General features: G+C 44.4%; 3 protein-coding genes across 3 annotated transcripts; 1 reads left to right on the forward strand and 2 right to left on the reverse strand.

The window, feature by feature from the left end:
- LOC8071389 (probable inorganic phosphate transporter 1-8) lies at positions 5,631-7,800 on the forward strand. The gene has a single exon (XM_002464513.2). The coding sequence runs from the start codon at positions 5,904-5,906 to the stop codon at positions 7,527-7,529; it is 1,626 nt and encodes a 541-aa protein (XP_002464558.1). The 5' UTR covers positions 5,631-5,903; the 3' UTR covers positions 7,530-7,800.
- On the reverse strand, positions 10,211-12,483 carry LOC8071390 (probable inorganic phosphate transporter 1-3). Its single transcript, XM_002467113.2, has one exon. It carries the CDS (start codon positions 12,213-12,215, stop codon positions 10,647-10,649), a length of 1,569 nt encoding a protein of 522 aa, XP_002467158.1. The 5' UTR covers positions 12,216-12,483; the 3' UTR covers positions 10,211-10,646.
- Positions 14,845-20,565, reverse strand: LOC8059302 (protein GDAP2 homolog). Its single transcript, XM_002467114.2, has 14 exons — positions 20,058-20,565; positions 19,882-19,959; positions 19,696-19,751; positions 18,979-19,098; positions 18,769-18,839; positions 18,373-18,466; positions 18,086-18,295; positions 17,193-17,444; positions 16,952-17,060; positions 15,800-15,867; positions 15,639-15,708; positions 15,477-15,551; positions 15,300-15,391; positions 14,845-15,203 (listed from the first exon to the last, which is right to left on the reverse strand). The coding sequence occupies exons 1-14, from the start codon at positions 20,433-20,435 to the stop codon at positions 15,122-15,124; spliced, it is 1,755 nt and encodes a 584-aa protein (XP_002467159.1). The 5' UTR covers positions 20,436-20,565; the 3' UTR covers positions 14,845-15,121.

A 25,426-nucleotide genomic window follows, 5' to 3' on the forward strand; every position in this document is an offset into this window, starting at 1 on the left:
GGCCATTCAGCAGTGTTTTTCTCTCACAATAAAACAGCCAACAATACTTTCTGTCATGGCTTATCAGCCAAACGAACAAGGCAGCATCGATGTCGGTAGCCACCATCGCCAAACTCGCCGCCTCGGCAAACCATAGCCCCTCTGAGGTGAGGGCCTTGGCTGCGGAGATCTGGCCACTGGCCATAATCGAGCTGATGACTCCCACACCGATGACTCCAACCACTAGGGCACGTGGAAGAAAGGGGACTACGGAAGGAAGAAACCCGCCGCCGTCGCCACCACCTTGCGCCTGCCCTGGCCTCTGGCCGACGCCATCATAGTCATGCCCAAGTAGCCTCACCGAGCCCCGCGTGGCTCAAGCAAGGCAACACCCATCGGCATATGTCATCCCGCGTCGCCACACCACCAGACAAGAGGAGAGCCCCGCCGTCGCCATCTCGGTCGGCCGCGCAGCCCTACCGGCAGCCAACTCCGATGGTGGCGCAACGGGGAGTGGAGGGAAGGGGAGAGGACTTGGCGGCTATTGTTGGTGGCTGTGCGAGCCACCCGCATGAAAAGGCGGCCCGACGGCTAGGGTTTTATATATACCTTCTTCGTGACTCGAATTAGAACTTCGTGACTCGGATGGCCATCTTCCAGCCTCCCCTGTCCCTCTGCTGAATTTTTTTCTTTGAGTTGTATGCACTGATGTCCTAATTTTATAATCTGAGAGTGATTTATAAAGAAACGTAAAAAATCGTACGAATTGAATTGCAATTGCAAAAAGAAAAAAAACAGCAAATAACAGTAGCCGCAATGCACAAGCTGCAGTTCCGTACGGTAATCAGAACAGATGTCCCTTTGTTTACGTATCGGCATGACGAGCCGCTGTTTACGGTCCACACGGACACCGCAACGAATATCTCGTACTACTACTGCTTCGCTGGCAGCGACGACTAGGACGGGTCAACGGCCGCTTTCACAGCGGATAGCTTTGTCTTGAGTTTTTTTTTCTTTTGAACAAATGAAGGTCTTGTTTAGTTTCCAAAAAAATTTTGGACCGAGCTACTGTAACACTTTCGTTTTTATATGACAAACATTTTCTAATCATGGAGTAACTAGGTTCAAAAAAATTCATCTCGCGATTTACAGATAAATTGTGCAATTAGTTTTTGTTTATATATATATTTAATACATTATGCATGTGCTTTAAGATTCGATGTGACGAAAATTTTTTAAAAGTTTTTGGTTTTGGGTGCACTAAAGAAGGCCGAAGTTGTCTCGGTAGAGTGAACTAGCAGGCAAACTGAACGAAATCCCCCGCGCGATTTCAGGGAGACTGAGATAACGATCGGATTCAGGAAATTGTTTTTTTCCCGTCAAATTGGAGAGTTGACACGACACGGTGCTGGTTTTCAATTTTTGTTTAATGATACCTAGATCTACAACATTTATTAAAATAATACTATATTTTAAAAATCCGAAACAAGCTGACGACGGTGAGGACAGCCAGCACTCTGCCAAAAAAAAAAACTACTCCCTGTCGGAATGGGTGGGAGTAAAGATTTTTTTTCTATTATAATGGTATAAGGTTTCTAGGATACTACTAATTCAAAACATTAAGAGCCTATTTACTTGAGCTTATCTGCTGAAATCTGTTAACTATTCAGTAATATTTTTTCTTTTACAAAAAATCAGCGAACAATATTTTCAGACATAACTTATTAGCCAAACGAACAGACTCTAAATCATTAATGTTGGATTGTCATTTATAACATCCATTAGCTGAAAAGGTACTCCCTCCTTTTTAAAATTACAAGTTATTTTAGTTTTTTTCTTAATTGCAATATCTAAAATCTTAACTAAGTTTATAGACAAATGAACCAACATATATTATATCAAATTAGTTCCATTAAATTCTCCGTGAAGCATGTCGTATTAGTGTATTTGTTTGAATTAGTAGATTTTGTAAAAACTTTCAAAGGTAAATAAATTTGACTAAGGGTAAAATTGATCAAAGGGTTGGTTTTAAGATTTACAGTCCGCAAGCGACAATTTTGGTTGTCCTCTCTGATTCACACTAGATTGTAGCTTATGGATTATTGGATTATGAAAGGCCGATTGTAAAAAAAACCATTTGGATTAGCTATAACTTTTAGGGCTTGTTTGGCACAGCTCAACTTCACTAGTAAAGCTGTTTTTTTAGAAAATAGCTTTATGAGTGACTTTCTAGATGAAGCTAAGCTGTTTTGGAAAAAGTGTTTGGCAAAATAGCTTCACCAACTACTTCATGCATAGTTGAGAGAGAGAAATGAGGGAGAAGCTACAATAAGCTACTTTTTTTCAGCTTCATCCAACTTATGTTTTTGTTAGAGGAGGGGAAAAACAGCTTCACCCACGAAGCTGTTTTGAAAATAAGTGTTTGGCAAAAAAAAACAGCTCACAACAGCTCATGAAGCTGTTGTGAGCTGTACCAAACAGGCCCTTAAGATGCACAATCTGGTATAAGCTAATAAGAGACACCTTCTGGGTTGTATAAGGTATAGTGTAAAGGTGGAACAGAGCTACGTTATTTGGCACTTTGGCCCCCAAGCTTAAACTGTGAAAGCTATATTACACAATTTAGTGGGATCCAAATAAGTCCCTATTGCACCATTGTGACAAAAAGATTTTGATTGGGCCTTGGGAGGTATATGCACTATAGGGTACTGTCGGACATTGTAGATTACTATAGCACTAGGAAAATGGTCCAACTCCTACTACAGTGAAAGAGTCGGAGCTCATTGAAGCCCCTCCAAACAGGCCCTAAAGCTCTTTCAAGCCTATAGTGCCTAGTTCGTGCACCAGTTTCGAAGACCATAGTCGACTGGCATGCGCGACAAACCTTGATGTTCTTATATATCATTGGTCTAGGCCTTTCATGGTTTAATCTTCTAAAAAATGGTTCTACTATATTCTTGGCCTTGAGTTTGCTTTCCCCCATGAGACTTTTGACTCTTCTTTCTGTAGCTAGGATGCTATGAGCCTATATGACCAATGAATTTTCTTGGGAATTGATGTAAGTTGAAATAGTTCATCTTATTAGCACAAATTGATTTAACCAAAACATAACTTACATACGTGCATATCACAAATAGGCCATTCATCATGTGCTAAACAACACAAACCCACCTTGAGTCATGTTTGCTCCTTGCATCTTGGAAATGTCTCTCCCCTCTTCTTTCTTACCTTGCTTTGTTATCCTTATGATAAAGGAACTATTATGCTTTTCATGTGTGTTATCCGTAGTCTTTTCTCTAATGGGAATCCACTCTTCACTTGTAGGCTGCTTCTATTTATAGGCAGAATAGTCATTTTGGTCCCTCAACTATTACTCCAGACTCAATTTCGTCTCTGAACTTTCAAAACGACTGTTTTAGTCCTCAAAGTACACTTTCAAAGTACACTTTTAGGTTCAGTTTCATCCTAGAACTATGAAGAAGGTCGTTTTTGTCCTCAAACTTTGTATTCTGAGTTCAAATTTATTTTAAAACTATTAAAGTGTATTTTGTTCTTTAAACTTTTATTTTTTAACTCAACTTCGTCTACGTTGTACGTGGAATGCTGCACTATTGCACATCATTAGCTCCAACACCACCAACAATTGAAGATAGAAAAAATAATATTTATCCAAAAACTCTTTCATGGCCATTGATAATTCCAGGTTGTTATTTTTAGTGTTACTTTATAATTGTACCATTTATATATATCCAACTAAATTGATATTTGTGGAAGCAATTATAGTTACATCGAACACTATTTACTCTTCAAGAATACATGGATATATTGAAATAATAGCAGATCTATTATTTTGATAATTTATGAATGAAATTATGTTTAAAATATAATGTTTTATTTTTGAATAAACAAAATTGAGTTGAAAATAAAAAGTTAAATGCACTTTGATAGTTTATGGATGAAATTGAGCCAAAAATACAAATTTTAAGGACTGAAAGGATCATCTTCACAATTGTATGATAAAACTAAGCCTAAAACTAAAGTTTGAGGACCAAAATATCCGTTTTAAAAATTTAGGAACGAAATTGAGCCTCGAGTAATAATTGAGGTACCAAAATGGCTATTGTGCCCTATTTATACACCCATACTAGGGTCACAACTCACAAGCCACAAGATGAGAAACACATACACCATGCATGCCGTTAATGAGGACCCTAATGCATGACCATTATTATTGTGTGTGCCAATGAATAATACTCCTGTAACGCAATGACATTAGCTTCTACCCACTATAACTTAATTAGTAACCATTGTGCATGAACATTAGTACATGGTGACTAATTACTGTAAGTAATATTAATAGGAACTATCACAAAGCAACGTATGAGTCTTTCACACAGGTATTCATGCATGCATGTAACACACATTTAGCATATGCGGTAGCAGTTGACCTTTGGGTCTTATGGAGACACTAGTTTTATTTGAAGAGCGAGGAGAGTGTTTCAACCCATATTTATTATTCTTTAAGTCTAGCAACCATCACACTAGGACATTCAATAATAAGAATAATTTCCTTAATTTATGGTCACTTTTCAGTTAAAATAATCTAATAATTGATTCCCAAATTTATATACTCTTGTTGTGGTTTGGATGCAAGAAGCGTTTTATATTCTCAGGTGATTCTTCCATAATCCTTGCAAAATGTACTAAAATATGAAATATTTCCCCTTGAATCATCTAAGCACTACAAGGGTGAATCACCCAAAAAAAGGATATTTTTCATCTGTTTCGATTTACTTGCTTCTCATTTTCCTTGAAGAACTCGATTCTAGAATAACTGTCAAATGGTTTTGAAGAAGTGATAGAGAATCACCACAGAAACATTTTTTCAAGGAGAATTCGGATCTAAAAATGTTTTGAGGAAGGAGGTATGAACCCTACCAAAGGAGCCCCTGCTGTAACTGATAATATATGTTTGAGTCTTCTTTATATAAATATAAGTAAATATATAAAAAGGGTAGGGGAGAGAGAGAGAGATTGGGGGAGGGTTCCTTGTAAACATGTCAATGGTAGTTGAAATTGAGGAATAATTCATGCTGCAACAATATCCACTGTTTTTCTAGGGCCAGTATCCGTTGAATTTGGTGACTAGGCGCTGCGCGATAATTGGGGGTGGGTGCTGCCTGCGTGGTGGAGACTCGAAGTCGTCGATGTGTGCTGCTAGCCTGCTAGTGTATTAAACAAGCGCTAACTGCGTTCGCACCTCACGCTCATCATGTCCTTGTCACTTGTCAGCAACCCAAGTTTCTCCATAATGGCTGCAAGGGGTGTGGACTTGAGGCTCCGGTCATGGCCAAACGGAACCCCGCCGGGGCGGAAAACGGCAAAAAGATAACCCAGGCGCGTGACGTCACGCACAGAGTGAACTCGAGCTCTTGGATGATGATCCCCTCCCCTCCCCTCCCCTGTTTCAACTTCAATTCGGACAAGAGGAATCGGCTTAAAATGCTGTAATTCACTTGTCTTATAATTTATATTTTTTTTTATCAATTAACAGTATTTTTCTTTCATAATAAATCAGCGAGTGGTTTGTCAAACTGATGGTGATCCGTGCGGGCGCGCGAGCAACTTGAGCAAGCGCGTGCGTGTGCAGGTCATGCCAGCCCAGCCATCCCAGTCGTCGCCGGCCGCAGGGCGACACCCGACTGGAGCCCCCAGCCGCAACGCAACCCACCCAAGAAGCAGAGTAGAATATTCCGCCGTGGACCGAGCAGCAGTGAGCTCTGAGCAGAGCTACATATACCCCGTGGCCGCGCCGCGCCATTTGTGCACACCCACAAGCTTCAAGCTCCCTCCAGGCATCTCCCAAATCCCCCCAGCCGAACAAACAAACTTGGACAGGGGCAGCTAGCATCCATCCATCCGCCATGGCGCGCGGGGGAGACGGCCTGCAGGTGCTCAGCGCGCTGGACGCGGCCAAGACGCAGTGGTACCACTTCACGGCCATCATCGTGGCCGGCATGGGCTTCTTCACCGACGCCTACGACCTCTTCTGCATCTCCCTCGTCACCAAGCTGCTGGGCCGCATCTACTACACGGACACCAGCAAGGACAACCCCGGCTCGCTCCCTCCCAACGTCGCCGCCGCGGTCAACGGCGTCGCCTTCTGCGGCACGCTCGCCGGCCAGCTCTTCTTCGGCTGGCTCGGCGACAAGCTCGGCCGCAAGAGCGTCTACGGGATGACGCTCATGCTCATGGTCATCTGCTCCATCGCGTCGGGCCTCTCCTTCGGCCACACCCCCACGGGTGTCATGGCCACGCTCTGCTTCTTCCGCTTCTGGCTCGGGTTCGGCATCGGCGGCGACTACCCGCTGTCCGCCACCATCATGTCCGAGTACGCCAACAAGAAGACCCGCGGCGCCTTCATCGCCGCCGTCTTCGCCATGCAGGGCTTCGGCATCCTCGCCGGTGGCATTGTCACGCTCATCATCTCCGCCGCGTTCCGCGCCGGGTACCCTGCCCCGGCGTACAAGGACGACCACTTCAACTCCACCGTGCCGCAGTCCGACTTCGTGTGGCGCATCATCCTCATGCTCGGCGCCTTGCCGGCGCTGCTCACCTACTACTGGCGGATGAAGATGCCCGAGACGGCGCGCTACACCGCGCTGGTGGCCAAGAACGCCAAGCAGGCCGCGGCCGACATGTCCAAGGTGCTCCACACGGAGATCGTCGACGAGCAGGAGAAGCTGGACCAGATGGTCACCGCCGAGAGCAACACCTTCGGCCTCTTCTCCAGGGAGTTCGCGCGCCGCCACGGCCTCCACCTCGTCGGCACCGCCACCACCTGGTTCCTGCTCGACATCGCCTTCTACAGCCAGAACCTGTTCCAGAAGGACATCTTCACGGCCATCAACTGGATCCCCAAGGCCAACACCATGAGCGCGCTCGAGGAGGTGTTCCGCATCTCCCGCGCGCAGACGCTCATCGCGCTCTGCGGCACCGTCCCGGGGTACTGGTTCACCGTCGCGCTCATCGACGTCGTCGGACGATTCGCCATCCAGCTGCTCGGATTCTTCATGATGACCGTCTTCATGCTCGGCCTCGCCATCCCCTACCACCACTGGACCACCGCCGGCAACCACATCGGATTCGTCGTCATGTACGGCTTCACCTTCTTCTTCGCAAACTTCGGGCCCAACAGCACCACCTTCATCGTGCCGGCTGAGATCTTCCCGGCGCGGCTGCGCTCCACCTGCCACGGCATCTCCGCCGCCTCGGGGAAGGCCGGAGCCATCATCGGCGCCTTCGGGTTCCTGTACGCGGCGCAGAACCAGGACAAGAGCAAGGCGGACGCCGGGTACCCCGCGGGCATCGGCGTGCGCAACTCGCTCTTCGTCCTCGCGGGCTGCAACATGCTCGGATTCGTCCTCACTTTCCTCGTGCCGGAGTCCAAGGGCAAGTCGCTGGAGGAGATGTCAGGTGAGGCTGACGACGCCGAGGAGGAGGCCGTCGGCGCCCGCGCGGTGCGGCCGTCGGAGACCCAGATGGTATAGAATCGAACGCGTTCACACGGGAGCTGGTTCTTCTTCTTCTTCTTCTTCTTCCTGCACCTGCACATGGGGAGACTTGTGTAGGCGCTTCAGTTCAATTGTGTTTTTGTTTCTCCATGTATGCAAGTCAAGTCGCACCTCTGTTTCGCTGTCCAGGAGTAGTTCGTATGTGGTGCAGGTGCATGTGTGTTATGTACTTATTATAGGCGGGAAAGTAAGTGAACTTACACTCGTATACCCAACCTTTTACTGGTGTGAAAAGTTATGCTGAAAATATTATTCGCTGATTTATTATAAGAAAAAAAACACCGTTAACATTGCTAACTGCTAGAAAAAAAAAATACGGTTTATAAGACAAACGAACCCGAGCCTTAATCGGTTACGTATAACAACTCCAGCAATAGCGTGCTTTTTTCGTTACATAGGCTCAGCTCCAGCAAGACTCTCAAATCAGGACACTACTAATCTTCCCTTCAAAGCTATTGGTATCTCACTGACATGTGGGGCTCACATGAGTCTTTAATTTAGCAAAATTATGATGACAGTCTTTAAATTTTTCCTTCAAAATAGTTAGTAGTTTACACAAATAATCTAAATTCAAAGTCACTAATTTAAATACAACAATTCAATTTTAATGTGGTTTTAAACGACATGATCCATTGCATCATCTAGTCCACAATTTTTGAGCATAATATCGATTCAATGTGTGCCCTCATTGTGAAGCACATGTAGCCATAGCTCACATCACAGGAGACACGCCTACATTTGCTTCCTACATGTGCTCTGGATTGGCCGAGACGGGTATACAGCATTTGCTTCCTACATGTCGTCCAGATTGGTCGGCCCACAAATAATTGGGCTAAAAGAGTTCAAGCTTTGACAGTACCATGATACAAAATGTCATTTTTTGATTGGGCTTCGCCTAGTTTTTTTAACTAATATTAAATAATATTTTAGGCTAAAATTGTTAGGTCAAAGTCTTAGCCTTGTATGAGATTTTGACTAAAAGTTGACTCAGCTTAAGAAGATGACAAGTATGGGCACTTGTTGTTAGGTTGAAAAAGACGAACGACGTGCCACACGCATACAAGCGTATGCCGAGCTGTGGCGTGCACGGGCTTGGACCAGGCCTTGCCCGGTATGGTACGGAATGACATGCTTTGGTGCGGCGTGGCTTTTGCCATTTAGATTAGACTAAGGGTCTGTTTGATCTTTTTCTCTAAATTTTACAGCTCTAAACTTTAGAACTAAAGCTCTAAATAGATGGTCTAAGTTAGCTCTAAACTTTGGTCCATCTCATATTAGAATTTTAGAGCTAAAAAATGAGCTGAAGTCTTTTAAAGTTTATAGAGAAGGATCCAAATATGCCCTAACTAATTTATCACTACCGTCTTACCAGAATTCATCCTTGCTAAGTATTTTTTTAGAAAGGACAATACAAGCTTTGCCACGATTTCTATTAAATGAAGAAAGAAAAAAAAGGATAAATGTCCGCTTAGTTTTTTTATAGAAACTAGGTCTAAAAATCATACAACCGAGGAGAATGTTCCACTGATCCTACCAAACTTTAGTACAACACCTGGACAACACGCGCCATTGCTTTCTCCAACTTAGTCGAATGGACCTAACTAACAACTAACAAGCACAAGAGGAACACGCTTTCTACGAGAGTATTACATGGGCCATATGGCACATAATGTCCCCCAAGGAAGTAACACCTCCTTGAAAAACTCCCCTTGCACAGCCAACTTTACCAATCACCACCACGTGTTCGACCTATTCTTCGGTTGCCTTCTCTATCTGGTCTCCCACTTTATTGACATGTGATGATTTTTTTTTCATATTCTCGCAATCTAAACAACTCAAAGTTGCATTTTCCTATGTTTTCGGATCCTATAGTTTTTCACCTTTTGCTCTACGTCATTCTTACATTTTCTCACATTGTTCCTTTGTTTTGCATTCCTTTGTTCTAGACAGACCAATATTGAGAGGCATTGAATGCTAAAAGAAATGGGATTAGACTCTGTACCATCACTATATGCCAGTTGTTCTAACTTGAATGAGCGTGGACCACGGGCTATAAATCCAGGTCACATATGAGATAGGTAGGGTGCGACCCAAATAATAATTTATAGAGCAAATTTTAGAAGGACTCTTGAAGATGCTCTTATCATTGGTGTCACCCATTTTCATGCTTACCTGCTAGTATTAACCTTTTGGGGGCTTAAGCGTTTATACCCCTATTTTCATGTTAAATGGTGATTTTGCCCTCATTTTTTTAACTGTGATCCTGCGATTTTAAAACGAAGGAAGAGTTTGCCCCTGCTATGTGAAATCCTTCTAACAATGTTATGATTTTGCCCCTGTTTTATTTTGCTCTTTGTGTTTTTCCCCTATTCTCAGACCAGTGCAAAACTTTACAATCTTTTTTTAACATTTTAGTGTTCCGAACAATCACAAATTAATCACACAAGTGCATTCACAAAGTAACAGCATCCATTCAAGAGCACAAACGAGGGTGTTGTTGTCTTTTGCGTGGGTGCCTTCTCTTTTCTTTTCATTTTTCATTTTTGTCATTTAATCCACCAGGCTAAACGGTGTTACAAAGTAGGATCAAATTGTTGCTTCATTTCGAAATCAAGAGGGCAAAACTATAAAGTTAAAATAAAATAGGCAAAATCACATTTGAAATACAGAGTAGGCGCAGAAACACCAAATTCCCTAACCTTTTTTTTATAACAGTGCGAAGATGGGTTTAATAAAAATCTTGCTACAGCTTAGTCACTTGTACAGGTGGTTTGTTGTTTCACTCTAATTTTTTTTTTGTAAGATCTAGTTACAGACGTAGACGCACAAACACAAGCGTACACTCATTCCTATAAATGCACGTACGCACATCTTATCCCTATGAACACTTCTGAATAACCAAGTTGGACCGATAAATTTTGAGATTGACGAAGTCGATGGGCATGTCACCTACCATTGAAAACCATACCAAATATACATGTAGCATTACCAGTACCATGTCACAAGCTCACAAATAGAATGTCATGCATAAAACAGCTAGGTATGTGCAACGGTGTATCATTTGCAAATCAGAAAAGGTCGCATACATGGAGATCAAGCGGCCGCCTCGTCGTCGTCAACGTTCTCCTTGGATATCTCTTCAAGTGACAATCCCTTGGACTCCGGCACCAGCAGCGTCATGATCATCCCAAGGAAGTTGGTGCCGGCTAGCACGAAGAGCGCGTTGCGGATGCCGATGCCGGGCGAGTAGCCGGCCTCCGGCGTGTGCGGGTCCTGCGCAGCGTACAGGAACCCGAACGCGCCGATGATGGCACCGGCCTTGCCAGCCGCGGCCGATATGCCGTGGCAGGTGGACCGCAGCCGCGCCGGGAAGATCTCAGCCGGCACGATGAAGGTGGTGCTGTTGGGCCCGAAGTTTGCGAAGAAGAAGGTGAAGCCGTACATGACGACGAAGCCGGTGTGGTGGCCGGCGGTGGTCCAGTGGTGGTACGGCGCGGCGAGGCCGATCATGAAGACGGTCATCATGAAGAACCCCATGAGCTGGATGGCGAAGCGGCCGATGATGTCTATGAAGAAGACGGTGAACCAGTAGCCCGGGATGGTGCCGCAGAGCGCGATGAGCGCCTGCGCGCGCGCGATGCGGAACACCTCCTCGACGGCGTTCATGGTCTTGGCCGGCGGGATCCACCCGACCTTGGAGAAGATGTCCTTCTGGAACAGGTTCTGGCTGTAGAAGGCAATGTCCAGGAGGAACCACGTGGTGGTGGTGCCCAGCAGGTGGAGCCCGTGCCGGCGCACGAACTGCGCCGAGAAGAGCCCCCACTCGTTGCTGGCCTTGCGCTCGCCGGCGCGGTCCAGGTCCTCCTCGATCTCCGAGTTGAGCACCTTGGACATGTCCGCCGCGGCCTGCTTGGCGTTGCGCGCGATGAGCGCCGTGTACCGCGCCGTCTCCGGCATCTTCATGCGCCAGTAGTAGGTGAGCGCCGCCGGGATGGTGCCGAACATGAGGATGATCCGCCACACGTAGTCGGCCTCGGGGACGAGCGACGCCGCGGGGTTGTCCTGGTACGACGGCGCCGGGTACGAGTTCCGGAAGCCGCTGGACACGACGAGCGCGACGATGGCGCCGAAGAGGATGCCGAAGCCCTGCATGGCGAACACGGCGGCGATGAAGGCGCCGCGGGTCTTCTTGTTGGCGTACTCGGACATGATGGTGGCCGACAGCGGGTAGTCGCCGCCGATGCCGAACCCGAGCCAGAAGCGGAAGAAGCAGAGCGTGGCGATGACGCCCTTGGGGGTTTGGCCGAACGAGAGGCCCGACGCGACGGAGCAGAGCACCATGAGGATGAGCGTGAAGCCGTAGACGCTTTTCCGGCCGAGCTTGTCGCCGAGCCAGCCGAAGAAGAGCTGGCCGGCGAGCGTGCCGCAGAGCGCGACGCCGTTCACGGCCGCGGACACGTTGGGCGGCAGGGTGCCGGGGCTGGGGGTGTTGGGCTCCGTGTAGTAGATGCGGCCCAGCAGCTTGGAGACGAGGGAGATGCAGAAGAGGTCGTAGGCGTCCGTGAAGAAGCCCATGCCGGCGATCACGATGGCCATGAAATGGTACCACTGCGTCTTCGCCTGGTCCAGCGCCGTCAGAACTTTGAGCTGCTCGCCAGCCATGGTCGCTGCCGCTCACTTGCTCTGCCGCACGCTGTGTCCACTCAACGGCTAGCTTAGTTCCCCTTTCTCGACGAGCTGCAATATGTATCGGCAAGGCTACTATATATAGATAGAGGCTCGGTCAGAGTTTTCTTTTTCGGCGAAATTTCGCTGAAATTTTCGAAATTTTGTATTTTTCGGGGAGGTCCGAAAAAATTTTATATCGGTCAATTTTTTCGGTTAAATTCATGTTTTGCTTCAAAATTACTCCAAACAACAATAAAATGACCCACCATATCTTCTAGTCTTATCAAAGCCCTAAATTTCTTCAAAATTATTTAACTTTCTCACTCACATATTCCGTGACACTAGCATATGCAGCTCGCCCACCGTCAGCCCGCTGTACTACCGTAATAATATATTGTGTTATTTCGTTAATATTATATAAATTTGTGATGAGTGATACATTAGAATGCTATTTTAGTAAAATGATGTCAAATTTTTAAAAAAATCAATTTGAATTTATTTAAATTTCATCTGAAATTTCCGAAATGTCCGAAATTTCTTATTTATTGGTAGGTGCCAAAAAAAAATTTCTACCGAAAAAGAAAACCTTGGGCTCGGTATCAGAGAGTGAGCTCTCACTTTGCGGACTTGCTATCTAGAGTTGGGGTTCAGTCTGAAGTTCCTCCGCAAAACTAGGGACATACTATGTTGCTGCCTTTTCTTGGGACATACTGGAATTATTGAAGGAAAACCTTAGTCGATGAAAGCGAAAACTCGATTTAAAACTGGGGCTTAAACTGAGAAAGATGTTTTTTTTATAAACCTGTCATTGTCAATGGTGGTTAGATGGATAGATTAGTGAGCAGTTGCATGCACGTTCACACGGTAATCATGTGTTGCAGGTAAGTAAAGATGCTCTTTAGCTAGTAATTTACATGTGACTTCTGAGTAGGTGAAACTCATCTTGCCAAGCAGCATAGATAGAAAGGGACTACATGTCACCTGTAATTTGAGAAAGGTGTATCTTTCTGAAGAACAAAAGGTGAACTGAATGGAATCTCTAGAGAACTGCTGCAAAAGGTTTATCTTTCTTACGAACTGCTGTTATGCGTTTTTCGGCACAACTGCAGTTATGCAACAACTCTAAATTTCTCAGAGCTACTATGGTCTTCTAATAATAACCAAACATCATCATGAAACAAAATCAGAATTGCGCACCTTTGGGAGGGAAATTGCACAAGATGCAAAGAGGCGACTTTCAGCGTTTGAACAAGAATGGAAAAGTATTAAGCGACACTGTCGGGATTGCATCACTAATAGGCAAGGTTTATCCTAGGAATATACCTGATGTCGATGCTCTTACTAACTAGCATCACCTGGGCTTTATATAATCCTAGTCAACTATAGCCAATGCCGCGTTCCAAGTATCATAACAAGTGCGTCAGCACGAACTTGAACACACATCAAACGCCATTTGTAATGTGCAGAGAACGATTCCGTTTCTTCCAGCCGTGTTGTGCGAACCGTCCGATCATAGTCGTGTGGCTGCTGATGAGCCGAAGTGACTGTTTATGAGCGAATATGCTTCGCCTACTTGCCTGGCCTGCTCATCAGCTTTCCGCAACTAAACAAAAACAAACGGCCACCGTTTCGTCAATATCTGACAAAATGTAAATGAAATTCTTAGATAACTCTGTGCTCTCTGGCACACCTATTCGGCAGTACGTATGTTGTTCATTTTATTTGTCCCTTACGGTGCGTACAAATAGAGATAGAGTAGACATGCTTGAAAACATGCTGAATTGCTGATACAGTATATCAATTTTGTGGAACTACCGAACCTATAACAAGAGATTATTACTTTGAAAACTTAAACTGATTGTTTCGCGAAGAGAGTAGACATCAACTATGACATCACCTATATTACTATATATAAAACAAATGTGTCGATGGTTCATACACCTGAGTACCTGACAAAGAAATTATGGCACAACTTTAGTTAGAATATGTAGCTAGAAAACATTCTTTAGCACTTGCTGCACTTGACTTCCCTAACACAACATCAACTCAAATATCAAGCTTTCTATGGGTCATGAATCAGTCTCTCACAAGGTAGGCCATTGATTGAGCTTAGCTTGCTTGGTATCTTGACAGCACGATGCATGTTACTATGTTTGAGCTAATTTGCTGTTATCTAGCACAAGGGGCAGGCGGTATTTGAGAACACAAAACTGGAAGTCATCAGAGAAAGGAAATAAACTTTATGTGGTCATTTTCCTTTTTTATAAAAAAAGTGGAACCCTAGATGGATTTTGCAATTTTCCATTCCCTTTTTTATTTGAACTAATTGTGAACCCAAAATGCCTAGTCTCCACAACAGCGTAACAAACCAAATACATTTTGGATGACTAAGAAAAATTACCTTGTCATGAAATATCCATACTTTAGGATTTAACTTTAGCTGAGAAGCCTGTTGAGAGAAGCTTCAACTCTTCGGTACTGGGGTGGCTTGTACTTTCCGAAGTTTTCTGTTGTTCTGTAAGCTGAAGTTCAAGCACTCAAACAAGACCATTATTTAATGCCAGTTAGGTATCACTTGGAAAAATCATGATTCAGAACTTATACGCAGAAAAAAAAATAGAAGGGATGAAACTTTGAAATAAACTTGAACATATCAACTGCCAAAATTTGTACAGGATAAGCAAAACACAAACATCTAGAGTAAACACCACTTTTATTCAGTTCTACATATCAACAGATACAGATGAGAATCCCCTTGCGGAAGGCAGGAGAATGAACGAATGGAATAAACTAACTTAACTAGATACAGAAAGAAATACATGGAATACAGTTACAAGAATGAACATTAGAATGGTACAGTGCAAGAACTAACAAACTTCAGGCCTCAGAACCAGCACATATCAACTGGACGTCCTCTGATAAATGTGCTTTGTTCTTGGGTCAACAATTAGGCCCCTCCCACCATTCACCTCCAGATCGTGCCTGCAGCAATAAGTTAACAGGTAAAAGTCAGTTTTCTAGTTCGTGTGCAAATGCGCCAAGAACTGGAAGTATCGTGCAGGGTGCAGGGCTACTTACTGAAAGACAAAGTCAGGAATTGTAAGTTGCTCGCGTGGTACATATCTGAACAGCTGCACAAGCCTATCCACGTATACAACTTTCTTCCAGACCTAGAGGAAAAAAGGATGTTAAGATTTCATGCAGCACAGTGAGGAAAAGTCTTAACCGTAGTCTGAAGTCTGAACTAGGAGGTACCTCTCCATCTACAAACATCTGCATTGCCAAAACAGCTGTTCTCAAACCCAATGTTGGGTGGAGTACATAAATTGCCTGTTTGTCAATGTTGTTAGAAGAGTGAACCTGTTATTGCCTTATATAGGATAAATAGAATACAGGTTCATCATAATTATTACTGACATGAAGGTTGCGCTGATGTTTCCGCCCTAGTATTTGTTGTAACCGCTTCATGAATCCTAAATCTGGTTGCCTGAAAATTCAATAAGATGTTAATTTTTTACACTATATGGATTAAAAGCAAAAAATACGGAATTTCAGTGACATATTTCTCAGACACTTACGGTTGTAATGATGCTGCGGAGTGGAAATATACAATTGTATATGGCTTCTGAATCAAAGGTTCGAACTCCTATGGCAAGAAAGATGACACAATTTCAGAATTAACTTATTGAGGAAAACCAAAACAAGATGAGTGTCATAAAAAACCAACAGATGCACAAAATGAGTAAAGCATATATAAATGTTCCAACAGGGACAGCAGAAATCAATGAAATTATCAAATGAAAAGAGCAAGAACTCTTTCAGTTTCACATTTGCAAGAGTATTCCCTCACAATACACTGAAATATTCTTAGAGGCCATTTCTACATATTAACTTTGCTTTAGTTTTTCTGCAAGACCATTCCTCACTTTCATATAATTGTGACCAAGATGACTGTAGTACTTGGATTGAGGCATTTATAAAAGTTTTACAGTTTAAACAAGTTTTATTTCCTAGCACCAGAGGAGTTAATTATTTTGTTTGTCAGTCCCCACCAATGTACAAGTATTACGGGACATTTGTGGGAACTTTTTTTTGGCAGAATTCAAGTGGAGGCTTCTTGTAACTTACTAACTTAAAAATTGAAAAATTGGAGTTATGGCGACCACCTTTTGCAAACTTATAATTCAATGCTCTCACTTACTGGAGGCTCCCTCATGCTTTAGACACGGAATAGGATCAATGAACAAGTAATTTATTTAATTGTGCTAATCAAAGTGGTCCTGATACCATATTAAGTTACATATATCCACCAGTTCAACCCAAATGGTTAAGCTGATGGGAAATTGTGGGCAATTCGGTTATACTTCAGTAGGTAGTTTGTGAGGAAGTGGCTCCGTGTTTCTCGTTTCATCAAGATTCACTGATTCTGAACAATGGTATCCCAACATTTGTATGTAAAAACATTTTTGCTTTCAATAAATGAAGGATTTTCTTTCTTTAAATAAACAAAAGCATGCAAATATAACAGGCTGGTTATTCTTTTTCACTGAGACACAACATGTGCATGGTTTACTAACAAAATATACCAGAGACTAGTATTCCCAATTTTAACTGATGCAGTGGTCAGTGCACATAGAACCATGATGAGATATACACACACCTGCATGGTTAGAGAGTGCATACTGACACTTAATCCAACGTTTCAGGACATATGCATCAAGATCCATTACCTTCACTACATGTAGAACAAATCGTTCAAGATCAAGGCATCGAAGAAGAAAGTGTGCACCAACAACAACCATAACCGGGCGCCCTTCAATATCAACTCCACCACGATAACTGCAGTTGGTGGAGAATATCAGAATACGGGCAGTGAAGACACTGGAACGTATGTCATTAAATATGACTACATACGAACATAATTAAGCACAAGCGAGAAGTATAAAATCATAAAATACGAAACCTACATACATTATTTTCATTTCAGCAATCTCAGAAAGATTAAGAGAATTTGCTTTAGCGAGGTATCGTGAATGAAGTGAGTATTCCTCTGCTGAAGATAATGAAGGGCAACCTAGATCCCCATATCCAAGTAACCTAGCATAATTAAATCCCTTTTGAGCTTGAGCGGATTTTTCCCACTGCTCCTTGCGCCGCAGATCTGGATCTTTAATTATTGACATAAACGAAGGATCCAAATATGAATCCAACTTGAAAGAACCCCTGTAGAATAACCAGACAAAGTGAGTTGAAGAACAACTATTTGAAGATAAAGATCTATGACAATATGTAGTCAATACAAGAGACCATGTAAAGTAAACAACTATGAGACAAAAACCTGTAACAAATTACTTAGACAGGGAATGGTTCTCTAGAAAAGGAACAGTAATCTTAGCAAGTATAATAAGGATATTTCTTTCAGAAAACAAGACAAAAATACAATTCAAGCTAATTACTATGAGAAAAAGGATATGATAAATTCTCCATCTATTAAACAATATTTGTCCATGGCCTAGGGATACGTTCCACAATGTTTTTCCATCGAGGATACCAAGAGTGTAGTTATTGTCATCTTTCTAACCTACACCCTAGTTAAATGTTTGGAAAGAAAAGTTGTTATATATGCCATTTATTAGGGGTATAGATGATCATTTCACTTTGATTTATTTTCTTGGAAATAGTACTTCCTTGGTTAATGTGCATGGTGTGCTGTGGAAAACTAGTGCAGATCAGCATCAGGAACAAGGAAGGTCATTAAGTCTTCAAGTTATATAAATCCAGCTATCACCAAAATTTAAAAATATATTTGAATTTGTATCGTCCAATATTGAAAGCAGAAAAGTATGTCAAACTTTAAATTTCACCTTTTCAATGCCGATCCAGAATCAGAAAGAGGAAGATCAACAAGAGTTGCAGACACTGTTCTGTCTACCACACCAGCAGGCAAAGGTCTTATTCTTATTTTCCTTTCGTCTATTACCGTCTCACCATTCTCATCCCCAACATCAGCTGGGAGCTTTAATATCGCAATCTCTTCCTCCTGCTTGTCCCGAGGGAAATATAGTGGGAGCAATCTGCATTGTATAATTGCTTATAATCGGCTGATGAACAAATAGAAGGTAATACAGATTTCAGGGTTCAGTTTAAGTACCGTTTGTATATCTCTGTATCAGATGATGATGTAGTACAAAAAACAACACCAGCTATTTTGCCTTTTTGCTTCTCCAGAAAACGTCTAACAGTTCCTACAGAGTATAAATAAATTGACAAAGAATGAAACAACTATTTATCTATAATATTCATGGAGTAAAAGCATGACTGCAGAAAGAACAATTCATCCATAATTTTCATTTTCTACCACTCACTGATTTGTCCTGTACATGGTTGCGAGAAGTGGGAGGGGTGTTGAGAGTTACTTTTTGTTAAGGTTTGTACCACAGCTAACATCAATATTTACAGATAAAATATTTTCATTCATGCATAGGATGATAAGAAAGATTCCACAGCACAAGTAAAGACAAAGTAAACAAAGGTAAGAAGAACTTACTTATTGCCACATGAGAAGCTGGTTCACGAGGGTAGTTTTTAGCTTCTGTGTATATACAACCCATTGCGATGCTAATGAAATAAGCAACGAAAAAATTACTAATACTGTCCATAAATCTATAAAGTTCACTATGTGAAACAGGACGACTCAGACATAATTTGTTAAACTAAAATTAGCAATTAGATTTAAGCAATATGATCCTACATGTACCTTTCAAGACCATTCTCAATGAGCAGTTCCAAGCAGGATCGATAGCAGTGACTAAGTGCATTCTCTGCAGCTGTGTGATACTTGACAGCATATTTAGGGCCCACAGTATGGATGACCTTCCTGCATAACGAATTGGTACATGCATCTTAGCATAACTGAGAATACAGACAACCACAGAACAGCATGTTGGATATGAGTAAATCTGTGAGTGTTCAACAGCTAGCTGCAGCAAGACTTTCATTAAAGCTTCAACTACTAGCCAATTTTCATAGAAACTACTGGCCTCTGGGCTTGCTTGAAGTAATAACTTATATGGGTTCAACAACAGCGCTTGTTATATAAAGGGAACCAGGGTATGGATATGTGGTGTATGATAAGACGCAAGGAAGGAAAAGGTATGATTTGCTTAATCAGAAAGAACCATCGCAGCAGTGCTATATCAGAATATTCTGTACAAAATGCAGACAAAAGGATCGCTATTGTGATTCCATAAGCAGAAACTCTTATGTTGTCCTTGCTGCTCGAGACTTGCAGGAAACATGAAGCTGGGAACTCTGAATCGAGTAACTTATTTACTGTAAAGGGGTACAGTTGTCATTGTGGAACTACATAACACATCAATGTTGTAGCTTAGGTGTCCACGGTGTTTAAAGATCTTCAAACACATATATACATTTTCCAATAAGTGAAAATACAAATAACATAGGCCCAGCTTACCTTGCAGGCAGATCGTAGCCATTGGTCATCTTGGCCATCCCAGTTCGGCAACCTCCCTACAAAATGGTCGACCAAGAAAACAGTTGATGCTTAACAGAGAAAAGAGTTGATGCTTAACAGTAACCATCAGCACATTTGAACAAACTTTGGCCATTAATTTGGCAGAAGCTCTGTCACAAACAGTACCAAGGTGGCGCACTCTTCGGCGAGCCCTGACCCAGCAGCAGCGTGCAGCCCGGGACTACTGTGCGCCTCGTCCAAGCTCTGCAGACAGAGACAGGAGCTTATAGCACTAGCACCCAAAAAATCGCAACCAATTCGCAGCACTGATGCGAGGAGGAGCGGGGGACAGGGATCGAGACCTCGTTAGTGGAATTGACGACGGCGTCGACCTCGAGGTTCCAGGGCTGGCCACGCCAGAGGTAGATCCTGGAGTTGATCTCCTGGTCGACGGGAAAGCGCGAGGCGGCCCCGGCGCGGCCACCCGCACCGGCGCCGTCGTCGTCGTCGACCGTGAGCGGGTCGGAGAAGGAGATGAAGCCGGACGCGGAGGTCGCCTCGGATCCGGCGCCCTCCGCGGACGCCTCGTCGGACGCGGAGGCGAGGAAGATGCGCTGGTCCGGGTCGCTCCAGCGCGGCACCTGGTCCAGCGTGACGGCCGGCTCGACCCCGCCCACGCCGGGCACCATGGTGGCGCCGGCGCCGGCGGCCTCCGCCACCGCCGGAGAGCGCGGCTGCATGGAGATGGAGGCCGGTGGGTGGGACGCGATAGGCCGTCGGAGGCGGAAGCGGCGGCTGGGAGATCAGGCCGTTAAGCCAGCGGGGCTCGCGAGGAGATAGAAGAAGAGAGGAGCACGCACCGGCACCCGCACACGCACGGAGAGAGAGAGAGAGAGAGGTCACGAGGTCGCATGGGCCCACGGAGTCAGTAAAATATGCGGCTTTCGTGGGGTCACGGCGCGGGTGCGCGTAGCTGGCGAGATGCTGTTGGAGAGAGCGTCGAGCCGTGCTGGATTCGTGCAAACCCCTCCCGCTACGGGAACCATTGCCACCTCCTCGTCTCTGGGTACGGAGCATGACGCGTGGGGCCCAAGAAGGGAAGTGGGAAACGGCCGAAGAGGAAGAAGGTTCGGGTGGCGCTGGGCCGAGCGGCCCGAGCCCACGACGGAGTGACGCGCGAGCGGTGATGATGAGGACAAGCAAGTGGAGTCCAAGCGAGAAAGGATGGACGGGCCGCCGCGCCGCGGGATCCGTGTCCGTAATTCTTTGGATCGAATCTGGGCAACAGCCTCGTGATGGGTTCATCTCATCTCATGTCCGATCTGCATGAGCTGGGCCAGATGTTGGGCAAAGCAGAGGCAACAGCAGCGCATGTGTTGGGTGATGGAATCGGTCATGCGTCGGCAGTCCTGTACGCATGCAGTTTGAGAGATAAGATGGCTCAACGACTCGGCCATTTCGCATATATATATATATATATATCTGCATAACCATCTCCAAGGCTCTCAACCTCTATCATTTCTCATTTCTAAGCACAAGACACACGGATCCTAGATGACGGGACACGGGAGAAGAAAAATAAAACGGTACCAATTGCAGGCGGCTCGAGGAAGAAAAGCCCAGATACAGAATTTTCTCGGCCTACCTGTGAAGCGATTCGGCCCGTCGCTTGTCATAGAGCCCACTGAATGCCTGGCTGAAATGGACTAGGAGCCCAAAGACTACACGCACTGACCGGAACAGGCCAGCCCAACAACCAACGCTGCGGGCTGGCGATGCTCCCGCCTCCTCGGTTGGCGTGCAGGCACGGTTGGCGTGCAGACAGAGCCGGTTGGCGAGCGGTGAGGACAAGCAAGGCGAGTCCGAGAGAGGTCCTGTGGCCAATGGCGGCCATGACTGATGCAGCCAGTGTTGGTCAGTGCGGCAGAGAAGCCCTGGAGAAGTTGCATTCCGTCGGCTCTGTGCCAGCGGCTGAAAGCCAACTGCATTTTTGTCTGACAATCTGTGAATTTGGCATTTTTGGGTCTGAGATCATGTGCGTCCCCAGGCCCCTTTTATCAGTTACCACGGGGCACAGCGGCTGCTTGTGGATTGTTTCAGGGCCAAAGTTGACGATACTTCCCATCCCAGGGCTTATAGTAAACTCTTCAGGTTCTCCTTTCACCTTGTAGTAACTAAAGCCTGAATCCAGATGTTCTCATCATCTCCAGTCATCAAATATGTGCACTGTAAATGATAGGTAGACCACTCATGTTTAGACCTTATTTAGTTCACCCCAAAAGCTAAAAACTTTTCAGAATTCTCCGTTACATCAAATCTTACGGCACATGCATTAAGCATTAAATATAGTCAAAAACAAAAACTAATTACACAGTTTACCTGTAAATCGCGAGATAAATCTTTTGAACTTAGTTAGTCCATAATTAGACAATATTTGCCATAAACAAACAAAAGTACTACAGTACCCCAAACCAATTTTTTTTGAAAACGGTGTTTGAGACTGCTCTGCTCTATGTTTTTAGCTCCGCTCTACGTTTTTAGCTAAACGGTTTCAGCTCCACGCACTCAGTTCGAGAAAAAAAAGATGGAGTTGTGAGAGCACCTAAAGAGGTACTCCACGAACTCCAGTTTTTTTTTAGAGCTGCTTCATAGGCCTTGTTTAGTTCCCAGAAAATTTTGCAAAATTTTTCACGTTCTCCGTCACATCGAATCTTTAGATACATGCATGGAGTATTAAATATAGATGAAAATAAAAACTAATTGCACAGTTTGGTCGAAATTGACGAAACGAATCTTTTAAGTCTAGTTAGTCCATGATTGGATAATATTTGTCAAATACAAACGAAAGTGTTACAGTGTCGTTTTTGCAAAATTTTTCGGAACTAAACAAGACCATAGTGGAGTTTGTGGAGCAGTGCCAAACACCCCCTAAACAAGGCCTTAATGTCTGCATATTCAATGCTCAGTGCTAAGACAAACCAGTCCGAAGCTGCATTTGTCTATCAACGCAGCTGAAGGTTCGGAAATTTTGGTTTCGTATATGCTGCTGCTTCGTGGACAAACTTGAGAAAAAAAAGTCTCAACAACATATATGCAAAAAATGCGAGAGAAACGGCTGCATAAATAAATATGGGTTTTGAAGCATGTTGCATATAGAGGGCAGATATATGTAGAGAGCACCACAAACTTGGTCGGAGTATGAGCTTTGGTTGCACACTGCAAACCTTGATGTAAACTGTCAAATAATGCAGCAGATTGCTCGCAAAAAAAAATATTAAAGCAGATGCAGACACTTCATTAAGAGTTGAAACTTCTTCAGTTGGAAGTACAATATATAAGATTCAAAAATTTTTTTGAGTTGCAACCTTTCCAAAAGGTTTTGAAAAGAAAATAAAACTGAAAAAGAAGATCAAAAGTACATTCTTTCAAGTTCGATTTTTTTTATTTTTAGCCCAAATTTGAAACAAATTTCAATTTTGACACGCTTTCGAAAGTTTTTATAAAAATAGGCCGTTTGGCCCCGCCACCATGCATGGCAGGGCAAATACACTGCACCCTGCCACTTGGCATGTGCATGGCCTCAGTGGCTAACGTGGGCTGACGTGGACCCCGCCGTGGATCATGGCGGGGTAGAGGTACCCCGCCGTGGATCATGGCGGGGTATGCCCATGCCCTACTTAGCCGGCCGAACACCCACCTCTTCTCATTTCTCTCCCTCTCTCACCATGAGGGTCTCTCTTTCTCTCCCTCTGTCACACCCGAGCTCCGCTCTTCTCCAGTGCCCCTCCGCGTCGTCCTTCACCCCCATTGCCCCGCCTCGTCGCCCCTCCCCGCTGCGGCCGGCCGTTCCCGGTCGTTTTTCCGGTCACCCCTCGTTTGAAGAAGATAAATTTCTTACAACCTTTACGTTTCCATAGTTTAGATAAGTTCATTTGTTTATTTTTAATATGTTTAGTAAATCTCTTGTTACGTTACTTTGTTTAGTTATGTGATTTGTGTTGAATTATTTTCACGTTTTTAGATGGAGGACTCGTATCGTGAGTCGATTTGGCGAAAAAAGGGTCGTCCTAGAGAGTTGTACCCCGATGTGTCTTGCAAGGATGCCCCCGTGCCTCTCAAGGAACCTATTCCTAACTGTGATTGTGGACATCCGGCACACGTGAGCCAGTCGAGACATCCGAATACTGCGGCACGTTGCTTCTATACATGTTATAGTTGTAGCGTAAGTCACTGTGCCCTCTGTTTTTCTTATTGGTTTTTGATGTTTTTATTCCCAATGAGACAATTGAAACTCTTTTGTAGCCCTACTTCGCGGAGTGGATCTATGGTCCAAAGAGCCATTGCCAGAGCCTGAGAAGCAGGAGGAGGTTCCAGAGTGGAAGAAGAAGCGGAGGTCTATTGCGAATCCCGTGATGTGCAAATGTGGTGTTGAAGCTAGCTACGGCCTAGTCCCTTCAGGTCTTGGTATTGGCCACTTCTGTGGCCACATGATCGACTATGATGAGGTTTGCTAGGACTGTGCACATTTAGTACTATTGTACTCATATATTTATTTTTGTACGCTAACTTTGTATTCATATATTTCCCGTAACAGAGCACTCAGAAATGCAAATGGGAATCATCTGATGACGTGTTTAAGTTCAAAGATGAGTATAAGGCAAGAGTAGCAGTTCGCAAGATGAGAGGTTATCCTGCAAACTACGTCACTGATTTTGTGAAGGACCATAAGAAGAAAATGTTTGCATTCGCCCAGGAGTTGCGTGTTCGTAACCCTGCGAGTATTGCATGGAAGAAGTGGTCCGAGGAGAGGGAAAAGGAGATAGAGGAGTACCGTGCAAGAAAGACTGAAGAGGATGCAAGGAAGGCTGCGGAGGAGGCTGAGAGAGCTGAGATGCAATGCTTGAACGATACTATTGCCTCATTATGTGCTAGTGAGTCATTTCATTTTTGAAAGTCAAACTTTTTGTTTCTCTGGAATGAATATGTTATTAATTCTTTAAATTTTGTACTTACAGAGATTGGATGCACCGGGAACTGGCAAGCAGATGTGGGTCGTGCTAAGTACGCGGAGAATAGGATATTAGGGCGGGACACTGGAGTTGGTGGCACCGCTAGCCGTCCGATTGTGGTCGAAGAGGAGGCCGAGGCGGAGGAAGACGACGACACCGGAAGGATAGGCGACCTCATTCGTCTTGCCGAGGAATTGGGGTACCCTCAGGACGAGCATGACTATGAAATGGGAAGGATAGGCGAGCTACTTCGTCTTGCGGAGGAGGGTGAGGCGTCAGGACCGATGCCTGTCGGTGGCTTAGACGAGGGTGAGGCTGCATACCACAACCAGAAGACATCGGTCTTCGACTCATGGTGGCCAACAGACATGACCGAGGAAGAGGGGCAGTTATACTCTCAGGCCACAGAAGAGGCGGAGGTGGCTTACTATGAGAGACAGGCCAGTGAGGCCAAGGCAGCGGAGGCGAGCATGGGTAAGGAGGTTGTAGTGGATGATTGGGAGTTCGAGGACGAGTTGCTTACGCAGTGGTGCACGTAGTTTGATTGATGTGGTAATGTATGTGAGTGGCTTAGGGATGAGATTTTGTACTTTGAAACTTGTCATATAATAATTTGTATTCCGACGTATTTCAATTTGATCGCTTCTCGCCAAAGTCCACAGCTGTCTAAATGTTTAACTAACATAACAATTTAAAAGATTTACTAATATGTTGAACTAATA

This window comes from Sorghum bicolor, chromosome 1 (assembly GCF_000003195.3).
Source record: "Sorghum bicolor cultivar BTx623 chromosome 1, Sorghum_bicolor_NCBIv3, whole genome shotgun sequence".
Taxonomy (NCBI): Eukaryota; Viridiplantae; Streptophyta; class Magnoliopsida; order Poales; family Poaceae; genus Sorghum; species Sorghum bicolor.